Consider the following 24,346-nt stretch of genomic DNA (forward strand, 5'->3'; position numbering starts at 1 on the left):
ATTTTTGTATATTCGTAAATATTGTAAATTTTGTTTCCTTCATGTTACAGGTCTATGACACTGAGCTGGAGGACGTTCCAGAGTTTGACGGCCTGACAGATTTTTGTGAAACCTTTAAGCTGTTTAGAGGGAAGTCTGAAGACAACGATGATCCTTCCGTTGTCGGAGAGTTTAAGGTACAAGGTTTTTAATCGGTGAATTTCTGGGGGATTCTGGTCTATGATTTTTGATACATGGAAGACTGTGTTCACTTTATAGTTAGTGGGATTGGGGAACTGCAATGTACGATGCCATCTGTTTCCAGCCCCAACCATATGAGATCCAAAGCCTGGAGTAACTCATGACTGATTCATTAGGGGGTCACAAAATTCATTAGGTAATCAACATTAGATCAGTATGGGTGCTGGGTAATTGATGGCACTAAGCTGTGAAATGATGCACAGAAACAACCAAATATACAGCAGTGTGCCTGATGCAGAGGTTACAATACCCACCAATTCAATTTCCTGATGTAGTTAGTGGGGACATCTCCACACTGGTAAGAAATGTAATCTCCCTTTAAGACTAACAGTATTGTGGACACTGAGATAATAATAATCATTATTTAGTGCCATCATATTCCGGAGCACTCTGGGGGGACATATACAGACAAAATAAGACATTTCAGAGTTATAAATAACACGTCATAGTATATATATTTTTTTGGCATTTTTTAAAATTTCTATTTCTTCACTTTAGGGATCCTTCCGTATATACCCTCTGTCTGATGACCCCAGCATCCAAGCACCCCCTCGACAATTCCGGGAGCTGCCGGACAGTGGACCTTTGGAATGCATTGTTCGTATCTATATAATCAGAGGAATAGATCTACAACCCAAGGACAGTAATGGGCTGGTGAGTGCTACATTGTACATCTCTCCTGTCACCATGACAATTATGAATGTAAAATGCATTGGCTGTTGTGTTTTACTTCTAGTGTGATCCTTACATCAAACTCACTTTGAGTAAGAAAGTTATTGAAGACCGGGATAACTACATACCCAATACTCTAAATCCAGTCTTTGGAAGGTATGTCATAGGATCAACTATATTTTAGTGTTGTCACTTGCTTTCACATGTGATCTTTGATATCCAGATTATTGCTTTTCCTCCAGGGTTCCTACATACTCATAAGGGGGGGCGCCCAACACACATTACCAACAAGACCTGTTACGATAGGAAAGCCATACAGATTCAACACAAGCTGCTGTGCTATTACGGCATGGTTCTGCCATTAGGTCTTTATCTGCAGAATTTCCCTATACCAAGCATCAAAAATAACTTGTGGGCATTAAGCCACTATCAATACTGACCATGGCATGAAAGTGGTTATAAAAGGCACAGGACACCCACTCAGTTTCGGTCTGCTCCTTGCAATACAGTTATACCGTGACCTGGTATTACCATCACAGCCCATTGTAAAATTTCCAATGTCAGACTTGACATGTAACAATTATATATACACTATATTAGTATTGCCACTTCTTTAAAAAAAAACTTGGAAAACATTGTTTAAAATAATAAAAATAATGGCATCAGTAAACTACAAGTCATCCAGCAAAATATCAGCCCTCTATGGATGGGAAATGTATGCAATGTTACGAGTCATTAAATGCAGCAACAGCAAAGCAATTTATTTTCAAAAGTGTGTGAAATCTTCTGTTTTCATGTGTCCCATCCATCAAGATGACAACTTTGTATGTATCCCTATATGGCACAATTTGAAAATGCAACTTGTCCTACAAAAGTCAAGACCTCCCATAGATCAAAATTTGTTCTTTGAAATGCTGCACTTTTAAAAGCTTACATTTTTAGAGTTCAAAAGAGGCAGAATCTTTACATATTAAGAGGTTAAGACACAGCTACATTTGTGGGTGTTATTGGGTGACAATATTCTTCTATATTTGTGTGGTTTAATTTTACCTTTTCCTGGTGTTTTGAGTGGATTTATTTATTTTTTTAAAAACTGTATATTTTACTGCATCCTATAATCCTAGTTCCCGTTTCTTTCTAAATATCAGGAGCAGACATTACTCATTAGAACCTCCTGGCGGCCAGCGTGGCCTCACTCAATATTCTTATTGTTGTAATCTCCATTCCCCACCTACTTACCATATTTTTCTGCTTGTTTATGCTCTTGGATCATATAGTGAGCTTGCGTTTGGCTGCAGAGCAGATCTTCTACATCTTGAAGCTGCATGAGCAGAAAACCAAATCTCCCATCTAAATGTGTTCCTGGTCTTGGAAACCCCTTTCAGCCTGTGTAACCTAAACATGTTTTCTTTAATTAACATTTTCTAATCCGTGTCCCTGCAGGATGTATGAACTGAGCTGCTTCTTGCCTCAAGAGAAAGATCTGAAGATCTCTGTGTATGATTATGACGCTCTGACACGAGATGAAAAAGTAGGAGAAACCACAATAGATTTGGAAAACAGATTCCTTTCACGATTTGGAAGCCATTGTGGGTTGCCACAGACCTACTGTGTGTAAGTCTAAATAATTCCATGCTGGACTTAGCCCTACTTAATTCTGGTCATGAATACAACCGTGCAGGGATTTATCTATCATTAGGATTTTGGGTGATTTTTGTTATACACTAGGTATTGTAATAACTGCATCTTTTGAATTCTGATTACCTCAACCATACAAAACCAACACTATGGGGGAGATTTACTGATCTAAATGTGCCAGAGGTAAAGGGGTTCTCCAGAAATCCTTCTTCCAGTTTGAGCGTCACAGCAACTTCTCCATCTGAGTCTGTGGTGTTGTTGGTCATGAAACCCACTGCAGCCAGTCGGTGGTGTCACTAGACTATGGTCATGTAGAACAGGTGAAGTCCCGGGACCCACTGAAGATATTGTTTGGCCAAAGCTCCGACAGTCCCAACTCATCCAGCAATGCCGGGGGACCAAATGCCACTGGAGCAGGGCAAGCTTTTTTATATATATAATTACATATGTCCCAGCCCCCCTCTCCCCCATCAATTTTTCCAAGAGTTTGAGCAAGGTTTTTATATATATATATATATATATATATATATTACACCTGGATTCTTAAAGGCTTCATTTACTCCATAAAACTATTTCAGACACTTGTGTGGGACTTCAAAGCTGAAAAGGGATTGGGCTTGTTGATAAGGGGCAGATCCAAAGATGCAAAACTTTGCTCCAGAATTGCACAGCATTTGTGGCAAAAAATATGTCCTATAATCAGGGGTGTAACTAAACGGTCTAAAAGAGTACCAAATTTATCACCCTAAATCAGGCCTAGTGATAAATATGGAGCATTTGAATTCTGTTTAATCTCTATTTACACTAAAAATTTGATAAGATAAGTAAATCTGTATTAAATTACATCAAATTAAGCACCTCTAAACTGGATAGGAATAGTCCTACTACAGAATTTGGGTAAAGAATGGTGTCTGAGTGATGTTTAATATGACTGAGTGAGCTCCATGGGTAGTGATTCTCGAGAAGTTGGAAATTGAATTTTTTTTGTTTCTTTATTTCACAGAACAGGGATAAATCAGTGGAGGGATCAGCAGAAACCCACTCAGATCTTAGAGGATGTTGCGAGGATTAAAGCAGTTTCTCCACCTGTGTACTCAGACAACGGAACAAAAGCCTCTTTTGCTGGACGGGAGTATTCTTTAGATAAATTTGGTGAGTCATCTGACCTGTTACATTGTAGCCCATCTTGTTCTCCTCACTGACACTGCCTGATGATGTCACCAACTACCTATTCATTAAGACTTGTGATTGGCTGAAGCATTACTCTGTAACTTCATGCTACAACCCCAGGGGCCGGTGAGAAGAACACACAGTAGCTATTTTTATATATATATATTATGAAAAAGTTCAAGTCCGCACAGTAAGGTGACTCCTGAGAAGGAGGGGTGCAATGCCTCCAAGGATTTCGGCTTGATCCTGGTTTGTAGTCAACGAATGGAAAAGGCTAATTTACTTTTTCGTTTCGGTATAACACAGAAAAAAACAAGACCTTGCATGGTTGTGTTAATGCAACAATAAATGTGTTCAAAATTCCACAGTGCCAATAAAACTGGGTGTCCAGAAGCTAGCTTTGATCCTACAGTAGATACAACAGCACTTTATGGCTTCTAAATGGCTTCTTCAGGCAATTATTGGGTAGTGCTCTAAAGATTTCTTGGAAACAAGGGACAGATTTGTCAAAAGTGTCTAATAGTCGGATAGTTTAAAATTGGAGACTGTTTTTATATTGATTTAGCGAATCCTGAATGATAAATTTAAGTTTATCTAATGTAACTTTGCACCTCTTATCAGTTGGCTTAGTTTGCCCCATTTCAACGAACACGTCCCTTTTATCATAATAGTCCTAAAACCTTCATAATATGGTTCATGGCATGTTAGACACAGAGCAGAACAGAATCTTATGCTACATTTGATGAATCTGCCCCAAGATGTCTTGCCACACGATGTACAAATCTTTCAGTGACGCAAGTCATTACAGATAAATGTGATTCCTTTTTAAGTTCGGGACTGGGATTCGGGTGCATCGCGTGTGCGACCCAGACATATCCCCAGATTAGCAGCCATGCAGGCAATCCAGAAAACATGGATGGATACCCAGCCAATCGCAACCAATGGCTAGTATGAAGGGATGTCAATTGGTCGGATTGCCTGCACACCCGGCAATATGTACAGGTAGCGTGGGACGCACCGAACTTCAAGTTGGCTCATTTCTATATGTCATATGACTCTTTCGAGAATGATGAATTCTCATGTGGCAGCCAAGTCCATTAGCCATGGACTTGTAAGTAGTTAAACCACTATAACGAATGAGTTACGGCTAGAGAGGAATTCCAGCTGCACCAGAATAAGTAGAGCGACACCATTTGTAGGACACAAGGAGCTGGTGTAGATGAATGTGGTGAAAGGTCCTCCTGTGTAATAGATGCCGTACTGTGCCAGATATCGATGTATATGCATAAATAATCTGAAATGAGGCAAATAATAAACCAGAAATATAGAGAAGTCAAAATCTAGCAATGCCAGAAGTGGATCTAGATTCCCAGAAAGGCGAGGTTCAAGAAAAGTTACTTCCTTGGTCCAAGCTGTTCACATTCACAAGGTCTTGATTGTAAAATCCTTCAGACAAAGAACAGAACATGTGTAATTCAAGAACCTGTTTATTAATAGCAGATTATCATAATGTTTTATGTAGAGGAGAACAAAAAAATACATCAGCACCTCGGACCTGCCAACGAGAGACTCGCTCTTTATATTCTTCGAGGCCAGGGTCTTGTTCCAGAACATGTTGAAACTCGGACATTATATAGCACCTTCCAACCAAACCTCTCACAAGTAAGTCTGTTTTCTTCTGGGTCTTCAGTGAGTAGCCTTTCCTGACTATGTGTATACCGCAGTAATATGAAAACCATGTCCATCTTTGCTCCATTACTTTTATTTGCCTTCACTTTCAATCCTGTCTAAATCCTGTGATTTATTTACCAATTGTGATCTCTCTCCGAGAGACTACTACCTCATATACCCCATAGACATTTTTGTGTTCCACTCTAACTTACTATATTCCCCCTTGTTCCTGCTTCTATAGATTTACCACTTCTATACCCCACTGCTCTCACTCGTATAGACCTTTAGAGTGGGCCAGGGCAGTGGTTGGCAAAAGTACACTCAACTTGCCTTGGCTCGAAGTTCCTGAACCTAACTGGGACTTACAGTCTTCAACTTCAGAACCTCTCTATAAGTGCCAGGGTGTCACAGGACCCCACTTGTGGTATCGGAGGAAAGTATTTCCAGTTGATTGCAGGTCTCATAAATTGGAAGTACTGATTCAACTGGACCAAAATTCATAGAAGACCCCATTAAGCAGAAATGACCCTGCTGCTGATGGCTCAGTAATTCAATACAATTGAGAATAGGTGAATCTGTAAGAATATATGTGTTGGGCTCTTTCATGTTTTTACGTAAAATAAAAAAGCAACTAAACTATCATGGACATCAGTTTAAAGGGATGTGTACATCAAGTTCCCCAATATGCATCAGTAATGGGAGTTCAGGAGCATCTATGTTGTGCCGATCAATGAGAAAGTATTGAGAAATGAGAAAGCCGCAAGTATTTTCTACCTGGCTCATATAGTCTTCTACACACCCTGCCGAGGGGATGAGGCTCCTGCTCCAGCCAGTTCACTTACAGTCAGACACAAATCAGTGATTGGTACAACAATATGCATGGAATTTTTCTGACATAAATTGTTTACTTCACGTCTTACAGGGCAAACTAGAAATGTGGGTAGATGTTTTCCCCAAAAGCTTGGGACCTCCTGGACCACCATTCAATATTGCACCACGGAAAGCTAAAAAGTAAGTTATTAGAATGCACTTATATTAATAATATCACTTAATGGGGGAAGAAGATGTGCAAACAGATAATTCCGTCTTTTAAAAGGAATCCAGGTTCTCAAGTCCAAAATGGCCATTCTTTCATCTAGGAAGATTATGATTCTGTCTGTTGCCTTATTTTTGCTGATGATATATTGTATTTCCGAAAATAGATGGTTTTCTGTCCCCTATCTCCAACTATGGAAACATGCTTGTTTAGCTGTGTTGGCCTAGATCAGTGATGGCGAACCTTTTACAGAGAGAGTGCCCAAACTACATCCAAAATCCACTTATTTACTGTGAAGTGCCAGCATGGCATTTTATAAAGTAACTTACTGCTACCTGTTCTTCCACATCTTTCAATCGTATCGGCCGCCTGAGGCCACCAATACAGTTGACAGAAGGAAGGCAAATTCAAACTATCATTGTAGCTTCTCTCCAGGGTCTCTGTACAGGAAGAATGGTGGGTCCAGCAAGATGACCTCCAAAGATAATGCAGTTCTGTCAACCCCTTCCTACTTTCCCCGCAGTCCAAACAGCCAATAAAGTATCACTTTCAAATAGTGCTGAGAGCAGCATCTCATAAGTTGAAGTGTTCGGGGATCTCTGTCCTTGGACAGTGGCCCGAGTGCCCTCAGAAAGGGCTCAGAGTGCCACCTCTGGCACCCGTGCCATAGGTTCGCCACCATTGGCCTAGATCATCTTTTCTATAGCTACCATCATCTGGAAGAATTCTAGACCCTCCGCAGCATTCAACTTTTTTTACTTGTACTGGGAGTCATTGACTAAGCGAAACTGTTCCGCAGCCAGCTTCGATTTATCCAGTTTACCTTGCATTTTAGGCAGCAAAATCATTGATCCAACCTGTATTTTTTGTATAGCTATGTGCTCCGTGTTATTGTCTGGAATACAAAAGACGTCCTTCTTGATGAGAAGAGCATTACTGGAGAAGAAATGAGTGATATTTACGTCAAAGGGTAGGCTATTTCATGTGTCTGAAAAGGTGGAAGCAGTTAATATAATTGTGTTGCAAATCACCCATTTACTGTAGGTATGGATCCTCATGGTTTTACTGTGAAAGAACTAGTAGTTGGGGTCAAGTAACCTTGTATAGTAGAAAAATCCAGATCCAGCTCATTGACCACAGGAATGACCTCAAATAATATTGTAACATCTATACTTGCAGGTGACTAGCAGAAACAATCAACATATTTTGAGCACTAAATTTGCTCTTACTCATGACATTGTATGGGCAGCACAGTGGCTCAGTGGTTAGCACTACAGCCTTGCAGCGCTGGGGTCCTGGGTTCAAGTCCCACCCAGGTCAACATCTGCAAAAAGTTTGTATGTTCTTTCCATGGGTTTCCTCTGGGTCCTCCGGTTTCCTCTCACACTCCAAAACATACTGGTAGGTTGATTAGATTGTGAGCCCCATGGCAACAGTGATTTGATTTGGTAAGCTCTGTGCAGCGCTGCATAATCTGTGTGCAGGAATTTATTATTATTTGCAGTAGATGTGGATTTTCCAATTTATACCTTCAATGGAGGTCTTCACTTCATGGTAGAATCCATTGCTCACAGAAGTTACCACATGTTATTACCTCTTGGGTTGGACTGTATAAATATTTATGGCCTTTGTGCCGAGGGAGATCCTGGCCCATACACCATATTTATATGTTAGCACATAAATTTAGTTGTCAATATACTCTAATTTATAGATATGTAAAATCCGCCCTTGGAATGCAGAATAGTTTAGTTTAGGATTTACCCGTGCAAGTTGAAACCTTCGTTGGTTCTCCTAGTTAAGGGAAGAGGTTAGATTTTCATCACATGATTATGGTGGGTTAATAAGCTTCCTATATAAGGTAATGTTCTGTAATTGAACATGCAGGGAATAAATCTGGTGACAAGTTAAAAGGCCGAAACCATTTCTTAATAATGCAAGGTTTGCTGTTGTCTTTGGCTAAATGAGCACCACATGAGTGCCGGCAATTGGAGATCACTCCCGTTCCATGTCTACAGACTCGAGCTTCCTCTACTCGTTACTTGATTTCATGGCTGGTCTGAAAAGATCAGTATGTGAAATAAGGCTGAGCTGGACACTTTTATACACACACTCAGGGCTCGTAATCAGTACAGACTTTTTGGAAGGTACCAAAAGCGCCAGTTATCGAGGTCACATAAAACCCAAATATGTTTGCATATTACTTTCAGTTGGATTCCTGGCAATGAAGAAAATAAGCAGAAAACAGATGTGCACTATCGGTCACTGGACGGTGAAGGAAACTTTAACTGGCGATTTGTTTTCCCATTTGAATATCTTCCAGCGGAACAGCTCTGTGTTATTTCTAAAAAGGTGGGCCCGCGAAACATTGTCGTGCCTGTATTAAATATGTTGAGCGTAAAGCGCCGGATTTCTGTGTGCGGTAGACATTTAGTCCTGCAGAGGCCGGGATAGTTTAGTCAGGTTTCAAGTCTTCCTAAAAGTTACTTTGAGCTTAGCCAACTTTCCTAGAGTCGCATATTCTAGCCAAAGAAAAACGAATATTGTAAATGGAGAAGAGTTTTATAAAAGATATAATTATTCAGACCATCTCATTCACACAGTTAGTTATTGCACAGTAAAGTAGAGGTATATGGTAGATCAGTAGGACATGTCAACTCACTAATATGGAGGTGGTCCAATCTCTTGAACCTCCAGCAATCAGCTTTACAAAGAGCCAGTCCCTATCTAGTCCCTTTAAGTCCTCCAGGCTATCAATCCATACACAGCAAAGCGGCCTAGTTAGTGGTCCTCCGCCAATCACGGAGTGATCGGTCACAATATCTTGTAGTTGGAGTTCCATCCAGTAATTCGTATTCATCAACTTTAGACCCATCAGTGGAGATGATCCTGCATGTCCCGCCACAATCTAGTCACTATATATAGCTTTCCATACTTTGTAGCTACTGTCTTTAACCCTGCACACATTATCAATAGGAATTTGTGGATCCAAGTTACTGTCTATATAAAATAGTGTCCAAGGTTGTTTTGCCTTGTGATTCAGGCACATTATTTAGTAAGAACTCTTGGGTTAAGCAGATGATGATGGGCTGCTCCTGTCCTTTCTCTATACCCGAACTTGGACTGTTTTACACTTGTTTCTCTTCTGCGTGACCATGTTTACATTTTATTTATATGTTGCTAGTAATTTTTAACCTATCCATTTCAGGAACATTTCTGGAGCCTTGATAAAACAGAATTTAAGATCCCACCAAAATTGCTACTACAGATATGGGACAATGACAAATTCTCACTGGATGACTACTTGGGTAGGGATTTCTAAATTTCTGTTTCATTTAATGTATATCTTTTAATCCATTGACAAAATTTAGCATATACACAAGCATGGGGAAGTTCCACTATAAATCTTGCACTTACTCAAAAGCCACAGATTTTTAGGTGGGCTCGGGATCAGGGACAATGGAAACCATGATGCGGTAGACTCCTGAAGAGAGCAGTACACACGTTCAATGAACGCCCATTGCAAAAGAAGATTGAATGGTGCACGGCTCTTAGAGTAAATGATCAGGAATTTGCTTAGAGGGGTTGTAGAGGGACACTACTGCACATTGGGTGTTGCAACTGCAGAGGCAATCATACAACACAATCGTACAAATATTATGAACGAAGCATAATACAATTAATGGGACCTATGCCTGATACCTGCAAAGCCCTGGCAACTATACCTCCCAATGTCTTCATGTTCAATGTCGGATCAGATAGGACAGTGGTGGCGAACCTATGGCACGGGTGCCAGAGGTGGCACTCAAAGCCCTTTCTGTGGGCACCCAGGCCTTCACCCCAGCACAAAATTTTCTAGACATGACTCAAGGTTTCCTCCTGTGGTCCAAAACTATTCTTGGTAACACCTTCTTGGCTGCAAGGACTACACAAGAAGGGAGAAGGTGTGGATAGAGATGGATTATAGTTGGAGCTCCTACTCTGTGTCCCCTGATTCGTCTGCAGAACGCCAATACGATTAAGACTTATGATACAGCTGGGATAGGAGAACATTCCTGGAAAACCCTACTTGATGTTCTTTTTAGATAGATGAGAGGACCAGTATGCTTCCTCTATCATATTCTGGTTTTGGGAGCTGTAGATTAAGACGTCTAGATGACTACCTGGTCCAGAAGATCAGTTCTTGTAGAATAAGTCGGTGTGGGACTTGGTAGCCATATGCAAAATAATTATCAACCCTTCCTACATCATAAGAATTGTGGCCCTTGGTGGCCATGCTTCATACTTGTCATAGAGCGATCAGGGTAAGAAGGTCTCTACACATTATCGTTTCCTTCTTCATTTCTTATTCATGAAACAAAAGACTTCTTTCAATTTTTATGGAGATCAGCGTCTGCTTTTAATTTGTCAACAGTCGACTAGGTGAGGCTTGTGGTTCCCATTAGTGAGACACCACTGGCCTTGATCCTGATCATTTGCTCCACTAAAATACATGTATGGCAAACCATATGTTCTACACGCTTATGGAGGAGAAGCTGAGGTTCCCCAGGGAAAGGCTGTAAATTAGAAAAGACACTTTTACTAGTGTAGCACTGAGTCATAGAAAGCTTTTACCAAAATTATTATTTCAACAGTAACCTGTTAGTATGTCGATGTTTGACCGGGCCCACCACAAAGAGGTGCAGATAGCATCAATCAAAAGTATATCAACTAAAACATCCAGTAGAGCTGAGGGACATGGCAAAGGATTTGGGGTAAATGTAGACCTACAAAAGCAGAAATGACATTTTACATACAAATAACGATAAATTATAAAATTTTGCATCCTTGGTTTTGTGATTTTAGATGGCTCCTAGAATATGTATAATAAAAATAGTGACAGAATTAGTTTTTGACATTTTTGATGATTTCCTGTAAAATAAGATGGACATACAATGTAAAATAGTAAAAATAAATGTTACTCGAAGGTTGAGTAGGTTATCAATCACCGACATATGTTGACTGGGAGCCTAAGAGTGTTTTGTTACTCTATATAAGACCATTATTTCTTACATGGGTTTGTCTGCTGGGGATGATCTGTGTTTGTTGGAACGGTTCTTTGGCAAGGAGCAGATTACAAACTTTTACTGAGAGCTGTAGGAATTGGAGGTTATGTTTGGTCTGAGTAATAATATACAGGCAGCCCCCTACTAAAGAACACCCAACGTACAGACCACCCCTAGTTACAAACGGACCTCTGGATGTTGGTAATTTACTGTACTGTAGCCCAGGCTACAATGATCAGTTGTAACAGTTATCAAAGGCTTCTGCAATAAAGCTTTATTGTTTTTTATGACAACCAAACATTTTTAAAGCCCAGTTATCACAGAGACCAAACATTTTCTATCTAGGACTACAAATCTAAAATATACAGTTCCGACTTACATACAAATTTAACTTAAGAACAAACCTACAGAATGTATGTAACCCGGAGACTGCCTGTAAGAAAAAATAAAATTAATTTTGAACTTTTGTGGTATGAATTGCTGTATCATTGAATATGTAAACACATTGTATATGCTTTCCTTCTAGGTTTTGTTGAACTTGATTTACATCGCACAGTAATACCAGCCAAAACCTCCCAAAAATGCAACTTCGACATGATTGGACTTGTCAAACCTGCTAAGGTTGCATCTCTATTTGAACAGAAGTCCATGAGAGGGTGGTGGCCATGCTATGCAGAGAAGGAAGGACAACGTATTTTGGCAGTAAGAATTAAAATGTTGTATTCTAGTTAAAGGACATCTACCACCTGGATAAAGGATTGTAAACCAAGCACAAGCACAAAAAGAAATTAAGAAGAGTAGTGGATCCTGCCAGAGGAGGCACACACCAGTATGTCAATGTGCTTGGTTTTCAATCTTTCATCCTGAGGTTTTAAAACCGCTATATTGTAGAATTATGGCTTACCAAAGAAGAGTGTAGAAATCGGGTGATACCTTTCCGAGGCTTACTTAGTATATTTGATGGTGAGCTTTCGTTGGACATGATGTTACATAGTTGGTACAGTTGAAAAAATGTCCTTTAAGGTTGGACTACATTACCTACATTTTACCAACCCCAATTGGCTGCCCAGTTCACACCCGTGCTCAGACTGCCTTTTATTATCTTCTTTGACTAAAACAATAACCGGTAAAATGTCCATAGACTTTTAATGGCTTTCGTTCAATTTATTTACAGATCTGTTAGAATTCCCTTATTACCATCTTAGCGATGGAAGATAATAACAACAGGTCCAAATGCTGGTGTAAACTGATCCTATGATTTTTTAGTAATTCCACTATATTTTGGGCAGGTATTACCTTACTGAAATCATTTGTTAGGGGATGACTATATATGGCTTGGGGAGGTTGTCCTGTTTATGTGAAACAGGGGTTTGAGCTTTCAATTCCCATGGCACTTACGCCGTAAAAGCGTTTTCTGGGAAAAGTCACCTAAACTTTTAAATATCTCTGTTGCCAAAGTAAATCTCACAAAGTAAACCTTAATTAAAAGAATTCCCCACAAAGGAAATGTATAATCTTTTCAGCGAATATACAATAAATGTCTAAACTATGATGACCCCACTGCTACGACCCTGACCCTACATGAAAACAGAACAATGTATATTGCTACCTACATTTTGCTCCTTTAACCTTGACCTGGCTCCTGCCCCCATCCATACTGATTGAGAGTGTATGAGGGAAACTATCGACCCCCTTGGGTTCTAGCCATGGTACCCCCACAGTTATCAGACATTTATTGCCTATCCTGTCCATTTGAACTAAAATACATTTACCCTAATAAATATCTTAATTTGCCAAATTCGAATTATTATTTTTAAACTCTCAATTATCCAGATTTTAATATGAAAAATATTTAAGAAATAGCATAAAAATGAATCCATTTAAATCCTTTAGCTCATGGTAATCTATGTCCCACTAGAGCACAGTTGTTTATACATCCTTGTCTATGCGAAAAGATTGAAGAGGGCAATCTGAATAACCTGACGGCTAATTGGTATCGGTATTGTTGCCATTATCCCGACTATTGCTGCTCACACACACTCTGACCTCCAGGAGCCTCCAAAGGAGATCTTTACTTAAAAGCTAAAAAGCATTATTTTCTCTAAACAACCAGAACACGATGTTTAGTGAGATGTCATGAACCTGTTTTCATTTGCCAAAAGGGAAAAATCGAGCTGACGCTGGAAGTGCTAAATGAGAAAGAAGTAGAAGAAAGGCCAGCTGGCAAGGGACGGGATGAACCCAACATGAACCCCAAGTTAGACCCACCAAAGTGAGAGCTTTTCTTTTTTATTCCTGGAGTAACGTGCTCTGCATCTGGATCCTTTGCCAGACCCAAAGTTCAGTTCTGATCTAATAACACATTGTGGTCGCTCTCCGGGTTCCTGCTCTATTTCGTTTCCGACACTTTGCTCATTCCTCTTCTGTATTCTCGTCTGAAGGGTGACATTTGTCCCTATTCTTCCTTGCAGAGTTAATTATTAATTTTAGTTGCATTATTTTTCTTGACGTAAAATCCCAAACTCTTTCTCTGTGTTGCTGTTTGTTCGCGTGATTAATATTGTTTCTTTCAAAATGCAGCCGACCAGAAACCTCCTTCCTTTGGTTCACAAACCCATGCAAAACAATGAAATTCATTGTTTGGCGGAGATTCAAATGGTACTTCATTGGTTTCATCGCCTTGCTCCTGCTGCTGCTCTTCATCGGAGTCTTCTTGTATTCCTTGCCGGTAGGTTATACTGGTTATTGCAAATATGGACTGTAATATCATGCAGATATCTAATTTTTTTTATGTACCTATGCCCTGTGTTATTATATGAATCATTCAATTTCTTCCTTTCCAAAAAAAGTCAACATATTTGAGAATTTCCTTATCACGGTATCCATTCAATTTTTATTATCATATTATTATATTCGTTTTGAGTGTATTATACATAATTAACTTTTATCATAGATATTTATTTTTTTATACAGTTGACTTATTATGGAATTTTCAAAAGTTTTTAAGAATGTTTTACTAATTTTTCATTATTAATTAATATTATAGGGTTACATTTCCATGAAGATCGTGAGACCGAATTCCTAAATGATACAAACTTCGGCTGAACAATCTTGAGATCAGTGTTTGTCCCCCAGTGCTGGCTTGGATCCTGGAGGACCTTCCTAATAGATGTACCCTTGTTCTCTTGTCTGTTAAATGGATGAGACCTACAACCATGGTTAGAGAAGGTTCATGAGGTCATGACTTGTGTGAAGTCTATTTTTTTTTTCGAAATAGTTTTCATAAGTCCAGCTCAGGTATGGATTCATCAATTGTGTATTCTCCGCTTTCCCTTCAATGTCGCGTATATCAACTCATAACATTTTTTTTTACTGAGAAGCCATGGAGGCAGTGAAAGGATGGGATAAAATACTATTTTATGGTATAAAAGTGCAATAATAATATTACAACAGTTCATGTATACCGCACAGTTTATATATGTGTACTTTTTATATAGGTTTTTTCAATTGTAATAAACTGCTGTACACACTAAATAAAAATCACTATTTTCCACTTTTTCATGGCTCCACTTTTTTCTGAAACCTCCACAAGTCAGGATTTACCCAAAGTAAAAAAAAAAAAGTAAATAAAAATGGGCACATTGTTAACGTGACGTAGGTGTTTTTGACAGGACTTGCCTCAGAGCTCTGTGAAATAAATCAAATTAAGGTTCTAATCACACGACCACCTTGTCCAATTTTTGTTATTCAAGTCATGTCCTATTTTGTTCCTGGATCGGCTCCTAGGCTGTGTTTACTCATCGAAGGTGCCCATTTAAATTGAATTGGTCCATGAAATAAAAGTTGTCATGCTGCCCTTACATTTCAGCTTGGCTCCCCTAGACGATGGTTGGGTGTAATGCATCGGGCAAGAGGCAAATTCAGAAATAGTTAAGAGTAGAATTTTTACATTTGTACAGTCCTAAGGCCAGCTGCACACCAATATGTGCGGCCTGTGGATACCAACTTATATCTCACAGACTTCACACATTGCACAGTATGGGAGTCCTTGCATCATGCTGGCCAACAGCAGCGTCGGTACTGTACAAACTGTTAGTTTAATGTTCAGCCGGCCCTACAAGTACAAATGACCCTTTTATACGCAACAATTAGGCTGATGTTATCCTTGATGTCAATGAGTTTGACATCCCTACCTTAGTATATAGGGATGGAAATTCAATAGGCGTTTGTGGTATAAGCAAGAAAATTGATAGCACATGTTGACTGCAATTCTCATCTACTGTTCAAAGGATTGTCTAGGTCTGAGATCCCCATGTTACTTTGATATACACATTTTGCTATCAAATTAACAAATTGCTGTGTGTGCCATGTTATGTGTGACATCACAACAATTGCCCAACCAGGTTTTTCCAAGATGCCTTTTTACGAAGAAAGACTTCATCAAATATTGAAAAGATATTTCAAGTGAAAAGAGAATAAATGGGTAAATTTCTCGATTTAACAGGGAACCAATTTGCATGTACCACAGAGATGACATGCAATATCTAATACATGTAAAAGAAGAAATGTCCAAATTAAAATAATCATGAAATATTGTAACATAGTTAATAAGGTTAAAAATACCATCCATTTAATCTCTTACAGAGTTGATTTGGAGAGAGGAAATGCCAATTGCCCTTCACCAAACATGATTATCAGAATAAATCCCTCTAAAAAAACAAAAAGGCCCACCTCCATTTATGAATACCTTGTGGAGACTAGAGAAAGACTAAGGCTGCATTCACACAACCGCAAGGGGGACGTATATACGGCCGACGTGCGGCACCGTACTGCTCCGTGCCCCGTGAAAAAATAGGACATGTCCTATTTTTTCAGGGCATACGGCGCCGTGCGCCATATATCCCTATGGAGAGGGGCGGGGGGTGAGCAGCGCTCTCCCCCTCTCCCCATGCGTTGCCGTGTGCCCGCCGTGCTACGGTACGGCGGGCACCAGTCGTGTGAATCCACCCTAAGACTTGTTGAGTTCAGTGAGTAAAAGGTTTTTAAAGGTGTTGCTTCTCTTGTTGATTATGAATCATCCTCTCCAGATGGTCATACATGGTGCAATCTTTTGGACTTTTGAGAGACTTTTCCACCCTTTTGAACATTTGAGAGAGTTATGGTGGGATACAGATTTCAGCCTTATGCACATGATTTTGTGATTTGACTATAAGCTAGCCGCAATTGTCCCATTGCATGCACCATGTATTGCCTTGCAGGGAACATGCCAACTTCCTGCACTCCAAAATATAAGGCAGATTCTAATACTGCCAGGAGTCCCTTCCTATGACAGTGGTGGCGACTCTATGGCACTGATGGCAGAGGTGGCACTAAGAGCCCTCTCTCTGGGCACCCAAGCCATCACCAAAGAGAACTCAAGGTATCTACTTTCACTCCCAGACAACCCAAGACTTCTCACGCTCAATGTTATTATAAAGCAACAGCGCTGCCTGGGACTACAGGAGGAGTGGGAAGGTGTGGACAGATCAGAATTATCGTTGTAGGTCCTTCTCCAGGCAAAACATTTCTTCATGTTCTGGGGAACAGGAATAGTCGGTCCTCCATCTATCAACTCTGTTGGTGTCCTCATAACACTGATACGATTGAAAGTTACAACAGAGCAGGGAGGAATAAGTTACAGAATAAATTGCCATGTTGGCACTTTGTGATAAACATGTTTGGTATCAGTTGCTGTTTGGGAACTTGGGGCCACATGTATCACTCGTTTTTTCTGTTGTTTTTGCGCCTTTTCATTCAGGTGCACCGTTTTTGCGCCATTTTTGCGATTAAACGCCATACTAGCTGCGCAGCAAAAATAAGCAGCTTTCCCTCATCTATCTTACCAATCCAGATGTTTTGCTGCGCCTAATGATATTCATCACTTGCAACGTTTTCATTTAAGCGCAAAAACACTCCAGCCGGAAGGTGGCGTTATCTGAGAAGAAAGCACTGAGCCCCTTTGCAGAAGAGCTCATTTCTAGTAGCAGAGATCAGCCAGACACTGGAACATATAATAGATACATGAGATACTCTGCAGACAGGAGCTGCAGACTCTATTTACAGTTCATCACCTTCTATTTACAAAATATTCTGCAAAACGCTGAGCTCACAGCAAGAGCAAGAGAAGTTTGCACAAGTTTGCAGATACTACAAACAAGTGTCCCCCATGTAATTCTGCACAGTATCACCAGTGTGTCTGAGGGGGATATTGTGCAGAAATACAGGTGTGCAGCAGGAGATCAGCACTGGGGGATCCCCTCCAGGAGAAGCCACTGCTGAGGAGGTCACTGGGTGCTGGGTGTCACACACCTGGGTGCTGCTGTGAGTGTTATCTTCATGCTGGGCTGAAGGAGAAGCAGAGAGGAGCTTGTAGCAGGATGACATGTAAGTGCCCGAATCTAACATTGCGCCTAAACTGCGCCAAAATTGCGCCTAAACTGTGTTAAAGTAAAGTGATTAATAAGAGGCAGAAAATATACTTATCACAGATGGTTGTAGCTTGTGATAATTCTGGCAAAACAGTGCGCCAGAATTTAGGCGCAACTACTACACTTAGGCGCACAAAAGTGATAAATGTGGCCCTTGGTCTATAAAAGGTTCACCATCACAGACCTATGGGATTGGCGTTGTGAGTAACCCTTGCCAGTCAGACGGCTCGAAAACTGTGCACGTTTGTGTGCATGAGGCCTTCTGGTGAGGGTCCAGGACTCAAAAAACTCAGAAGTTGGAAGATTGTCTAACAAATAGCCAATTGTTTCTTCCTGCTCAAGAAAGTAGAAATATTCAACCCTTTAATTTATTGCGCCACCAACCAGATCCTAGAGGACAAGGCCCTGTTTGCTATCGATGTATAGGGTCTCCAGGAAATATATTTGATATAATTCATTCTAAGCCTATTGTAGAAAATTGATCCTTCATGACATGTAAAAGTTTTATAGAAACCCTAAGGTCTTCCATCTTTTACAGTTTTTTGCCTCCACAGCATATTCTTTCCAAAGAACGGTGGAATTGTGAGCGTTGCTCTTATTACTCGACCACCTTTTGACCTATAAATGAAAGGTAAATCTTAGAATCAAATGTAATCCAGATGGATTGTCACTGTATTATTGACAAAATTACACTTGGAGGCAATTAGCCATTGATGCAGTGGATATTTACGGCATTGATTAAGACATATAACAATAGGAAATTTATGGCAAATAAATATTTTAGTTTTATATTTAAATGTAGGGTTTCATATTGACTCCGAGGTTGCGGCCGGTGCTTACTTAAAATAAACTGCTATACTTTGCTGAGGAAAATTCATGAAGTGTGACGCCTCCTGGAACAGGGAATCTGAAAAGTTTATAGTGTAAAAAATAAACTTTATGCTATATACTGGACATAAATCAGAAAAAAAATCTGCTATATCCTTTACCGTACAGTAATATTTCCATAAGTTTCATACATTACCGAAAAGTTCCATCCAAAATGGTCACAGCATGAAAAGATGAAGTATTTTATATTTCTTTCCAGATTCCTTCTTTTTTGTCAGTATATATTTATAAATGCTATACTTTTATGGAAGGCTTGTCCTAACTAGGAATTACTTCACTTGATTCACTTTGGCACTGCGAAGGCAGTGAGAGATGGCTCCTTCCTATAACATTCAGAATCGGGGCACATTACGTACCTAATGCGCTATATAAAAAAAAAATAAAGAATATTATTGAGTTACAAAGAATTGGTCCAAATACAGATATGAACGGAAAGAAGATATGCCTAATAAATGTTACGTTTTCTATCAAAGTTTGTAGACTGTTTGTAGACTTCCCGTAACCACCAAGTAATTTATAGGTCCCAATGGGTGGTGTTTTGTTCACTTATGGTGACAGTCACTAATGCTAGACCCCTCTTATTTAGATATGCCGTATATGCTCGTGTATAAGACAAGATTTTCAGCTGGAAAAAATGTTCTGAAAACCTCACCTCGGCTTATACACGGGTCAATAAAAAAAATAAACTTACATATTCCCTTTCCGGTGCCTTCGATGCTCGGCGCGGATCCTCTTCAGTCTTCTCTGCGATGCTCTGGTACCTGTGGCTCCTCATCTGTCTCCTGTAACAGCCAGAAGAGATGCATCCAAGCACTCTGCCGGCTGGTGCATACTATGACGTCATGGCCGCGTCTCTGCCTAGTGTTACAGGAGATCGAAGATGAGCCGCGGGGACCGGAGCATCGCAGAGAAGACAGAAGAGGAGCCAGGCCAAGCATTGGGGAGCCGCAGCGAACATCAGGACCATCCGAAAGTGAGCTTGTAAGTTTATGTAAGTGATGGGCAAACTGGGGGCTGACTGGCTACTAAAGGGTGCTGACTGGCTGTATGCTAAACGGGGCTGGCTGTATACTACTGGGGACTGACTGGCTATATACTACAGGGTTCTGGCTGGCTATATACTGGGAGGCTGTGACCAATGCATTTCCCACCCTCTGCTTATACTTGAGTGAATAGGTTTTCTCAGTTTTTGGTGGTAAAATTAGGGGCCTCGGCTTATACTCGAGTATATATCGTTCATATCGAAGTCATAAGATCCTTTCATACAGTTTCTTATGTTTTGCGTTTCAAGGACTTGCAAGCTGATGATGCCATTTGGCTGGAGCTCTGAGTTTGTGTATTTGGTCCTAAATATTGAGTGTGTATTTTAATTTTTTTTACAGAATATAGCCAGGTCTTTGTATATCAGGGAAGAATGAGGTTGCGATATTTTGTGTGGAGCGTATAGAAGGTCTTGGGCACCTTATAGAAACCTTATCTGTGAACAGTTAGAAAACACAGCACCCACCCCCATCCTGAATGTAGACCTGTAAGGTGATATTCATTAGTGTTTTGTACTTGTGTTATCTTCCTTGTAAAACATTGAGGTTGTGGCTGTGTCTTGCAGAAAACGGGTAGTGAACCACAAAATCTTGTAAGTATGGCATTTTTCAGTAATATGTTTACCTTCTAAAACCGTGCTGAGAGCCTATGGAAGATTAGTGGTAAAAGTACTGGAAATTTTCTTCCATTTCCAGATGAACCACCAGACACCTTATGTATCTTTTAGCAGATTTAAAAAGTAAGACAAGTAATGTTTTATGGTTTCAGGAAAAACAAAAATACTGCCGAATGCTTCCTAAATATTACCTTAAAGGGGATGTCCACTTTCAGCCAAAAAAATGTATATTGTTTGTGTAATGAAAAGTTCTTTAATTCTCCAATATACTTTCTGTATCAATTCCTCACGGATTTCTAGATCTCTGCTTCCTGTCCTACTGTAGAAATCTTTTGTGTTTACCTCCAGTGGATAGAAATCTGTCGCTGGTCTTGTGATGGACACAAGTCTTGTGCGTGAGCTCTGCGGCTCTGATTACTCTCTCTGCAAGTCCATAACAAGACCAGGGACAGATTTCTATGCACTGGAAATAAACATAGAGGCTTTCTATAGGAGGGCAGCAAGCAGAGATCTAGAAAACCTTGAGGAACTGATATACAATTTTCCAATATACTATTTGTAACTTTTAATTACACAAACAATAATTTGTGGACAACCCCTTTTAACTATTTCCCAATTGCCCAATGTATATTTGACGGATGCTTTGGGTCCCTAAAGACTTTTTCCATTATTTTTCGTCCATGTTTAGTATGTACTCATTACAAATTTTCTAGTTTGAGGTTCTTCAGGTAGTCTGGAAGTATATGGAGTTTATGCAGGGAGCCTGTGAAACTGTATGGAAGCAGCTCAGCTTTCTAGTATGGATGGATATATCCTCCGACTGCTGCCAGGCCCCTCTGGGTCCTACTTGAAGGGAGCAATGTATGAAATGGTTTCTGCCATTAACTTTAACAATAAACTCATTTGGAGAAATTAGATAATCCTGCGTTCTGTTATACAAGAACATGCACAAAACATGTCCCACTGGTTCCGGTTTTGGAGCTGAGCCCTAAGCTGTGTCTACTGTGGGCCTATTACCTCATATAATATCTATACTAATCAACTACAAATTATTAACGAGGTCAAACATCAGGCAATTCCTCTCCATGTGGTTTCAGACTGAAGTTCTTGCAATAATCATCCAAGCGACTAATGCGGCTATGTTCATAATCACCTGCAGATATGTGCGTATGTCACTTCAATTAAAGGGGATTAATCCAAGAGCTGGTAACGCATGAAATTACACCTGGATCTCTTAGCAGTATTTAATTTAAGACGCCTTTCTTATGAGAAGTAACACTTTTCTCTCATAAGCAAAGGTTTGCATCATAGAAGTCAGACAGTGAAAGGTGAAACTTGAACCTCATGGACCCCAATCAAAGATCAGTATTGGGGTCCACTACCATTTATCATCCTTATGTATTCTTGCTGCGTTTCCTCCATTGGTGGCACACTATCTTCACAGATGAGCATGTCACAATAATCATATGTGTAGCTTGTGAAAGAGGGTAATGTTGAATGTAATGCTGCCGGTGTTATCATCCAACATGAGCGTTGGTGGAAAAGTGATGGTCTGTGGAGAGAGAGCCTTGGAGGATTACAGAAACATAATATCTGTTATTGGATACCAGGATGAAATCCCCCAAGTCATTATGTAATTGTAACAGGTACAAGGTTCTTGGCTTCGTGTGGCCTGAGTGTGTAGGCAGTTTCTGGATGATAGAGGCTTTGATGCAATGAACTGGTTTTCACATTCTCCAAAACCAATCGAGAATCTCTGGGAAGTAATCTGTCAATCAATAGATCCAATGCCATCCAAGAGCTCACAGATCCAATGCCATCCAAGAACTCACAGATTCACTGCCATCCAAGAGCTCACAGATCCAATGCCATCCAAGAGCTCACAGATCCAATGCCATCCAAGAGCTCACAGATCCAGTGCCATCCAAGAGCTCACAAATCCAATGCCATCCAAGAGCTCACAGATCCAATGGCATCCAAGAGCTTACAGACATAATGCCATCCAAGAGCTCACAGACATAATGCCGTCCATGAGCTCTCAGACATAATGCCGTCCATGAGCTCTCAGACATAATGCCGTCCATGAGCTCTCAGACATAATGCCGTCCAAGAGCTCACAGATCCAGTGCCATCCAAGAGCTCACAGATCCAGTGCCATCCAAGAGCTCACAGATAAAATGCCATCCAAGAGCTCACAGATATATTGCCATCCAAGAGCTCACAGATCCAATGCCATCCAAGAGCTCACAGACATAATGCCATCCAAGAGCTCACAGATCCAGTGCCATCCAAGAGCTCACAGATCCACTGCCATCCAAAAGCTCACAGATCCAATGCCATCCAAGAGCTCACAGATCCAGTGCCATCCAAGAGCTCACAGATCCAGTGCCATCCAAGAGCTCACAGATCCAGTGCCATCCAAGAGCTCACAGATAAAATGCCATCCAAGAGCTCACAGATCCAGTGCCATCCAAGAGCTCACAGATCCAGTGCCATCCAAGAGCTCACAGATATATTGCCATCCAAGAGCTCACAGATCCAATGCCATCCAAGAGCTCACAGATCCAGTGCCATCCAAGAGCTCACAGATCCAATGCCATCCAAGAGCTCACAGATCCACTGACATCCAAAAGCTCACAGATCAAATGCCATCCAAGAGCTCACAGATCCACTGCCATCCAAAAGCTCACAGATCCAATGCCATCCAAGAGCTCACAGATCCAATGCCATCCAAGAGCTCACAGATCCAATGCCATCCAAGAGCTCACAGACATAATGCCATCCAAGAGCTCACAGATCCAATGCCATCCAAGAGCTCACAGATCCAATGCCATCCAAGAGCTCACAGATATAATGCCATCCAAGAGCTCACAGACATAATGCCATCCAAGAGCTCACAGACATAATGCCATCCAAGAGCTCACGGATGTCATGATGCAGAACTAGGAAGGAGAACACCATCTGCTATCTCATCAGGAATATGGCCAGATCCTGTGGTTTGAAAAACTAAAAATATGTGTCACATGTTTTTCACAATTCTATCCAACTACACCAAACTAGGCTTCTGAACCCCGCCCCCTGGAGTGGGGTACGGTGCAACTTTAAAATCTTAAATCGGAACTCCCATTTTTATTGCTGATTTGGATTCCCCAGGAAGATCAAAATGGGTAAAAAATATCCAGAGAAATACAATTGAAACAAAAAAACAAAACAAAGTGACAAATATTTCTTAAAAATGTATCCATAAAGACAACCCTGGTATGGTAGGGGGAATCTAATTTTTTATGTAGAGACTGCATTCAGTGTAACCCAGGAACAATGACGTGGATGTAGTAGTTTTCTGTTCTCTTTGGGGGCCGTTGTAATGCGAGTCTCCATCCCTCGGAAGATTGGGATTTTTCTCTTAGCCTACAAAGTATTCAAATATCAAATGCTCTACATTAAGTGCTGGAATTTGGTAACATTGGGTAGCTTTTAGAAAAATATTGCATAAGTCCATCCTCAGATTTTGGCTCTGATGTGTATTTATTGAAATACACCATTTTTCAATGTTTTTGGACACATTTAGATTTTTGGCGATTCTAGCTCCATCTTTTACCAAGACTGGGATCAAATCAGAGTAATGTTTCCTGTTCCTTTCCTGTTAATGAGGGTTTCTTGGGGGTGGGGGTAGGAGGCCAAGTTTGGTATTGTTGGATATATTTTTGAAAAATATTTGACACTTTATATTTTTAGTTTTTTGATCCAATTTGTATTTTGCAAGACATTCCACAGTCCCGACCTTTTTTGTTGTACCCTGTATAATATAAGATGTCTCCTATCTCTCCCGTCATATTTTTTACCTCATGTTTTCCATTAGACTCTG

The 24,346-nt window shown here is 40.3% G+C and overlaps 1 protein-coding gene across 7 annotated transcripts in view; it reads left to right on the forward strand.

Moving 5' to 3' along the window:
* MYOF (myoferlin) overlaps positions 1 to 15,026 on the forward strand; it is a 116,336-nt gene extending 101,310 nt beyond the window's left edge. For all 7 annotated transcript variants that reach the window (XM_072131255.1, XM_072131251.1, XM_072131252.1 and 4 more), the window contains 14 exons: positions 51 to 176; positions 739 to 894; positions 977 to 1,068; positions 2,356 to 2,526; positions 3,554 to 3,702; positions 5,243 to 5,382; positions 6,314 to 6,402; positions 7,302 to 7,397; positions 8,635 to 8,776; positions 9,633 to 9,732; positions 11,996 to 12,171; positions 13,632 to 13,741; positions 14,050 to 14,197; positions 14,516 to 15,026. In XM_072131255.1, the coding sequence (XP_071987356.1) occupies positions 51 to 176; positions 739 to 894; positions 977 to 1,068; positions 2,356 to 2,526; positions 3,554 to 3,702; positions 5,243 to 5,382; positions 6,314 to 6,402; positions 7,302 to 7,397; positions 8,635 to 8,776; positions 9,633 to 9,732; positions 11,996 to 12,171; positions 13,632 to 13,741; positions 14,050 to 14,197; positions 14,516 to 14,554 (1,734 nt within the window). In that variant the 3' untranslated portion in view covers positions 14,555 to 15,026. The remainder of the gene's footprint in view (positions 1 to 50; positions 177 to 738; positions 895 to 976; positions 1,069 to 2,355; positions 2,527 to 3,553; positions 3,703 to 5,242; positions 5,383 to 6,313; positions 6,403 to 7,301; positions 7,398 to 8,634; positions 8,777 to 9,632; positions 9,733 to 11,995; positions 12,172 to 13,631; positions 13,742 to 14,049; positions 14,198 to 14,515) is intronic.
* Positions 15,027 to 24,346: the final 9,320 nt, after the last annotated feature.

This window comes from Engystomops pustulosus, chromosome 11 (assembly GCF_040894005.1).
Source record: "Engystomops pustulosus chromosome 11, aEngPut4.maternal, whole genome shotgun sequence".
Taxonomy (NCBI): Eukaryota; Metazoa; Chordata; class Amphibia; order Anura; family Leptodactylidae; genus Engystomops; species Engystomops pustulosus.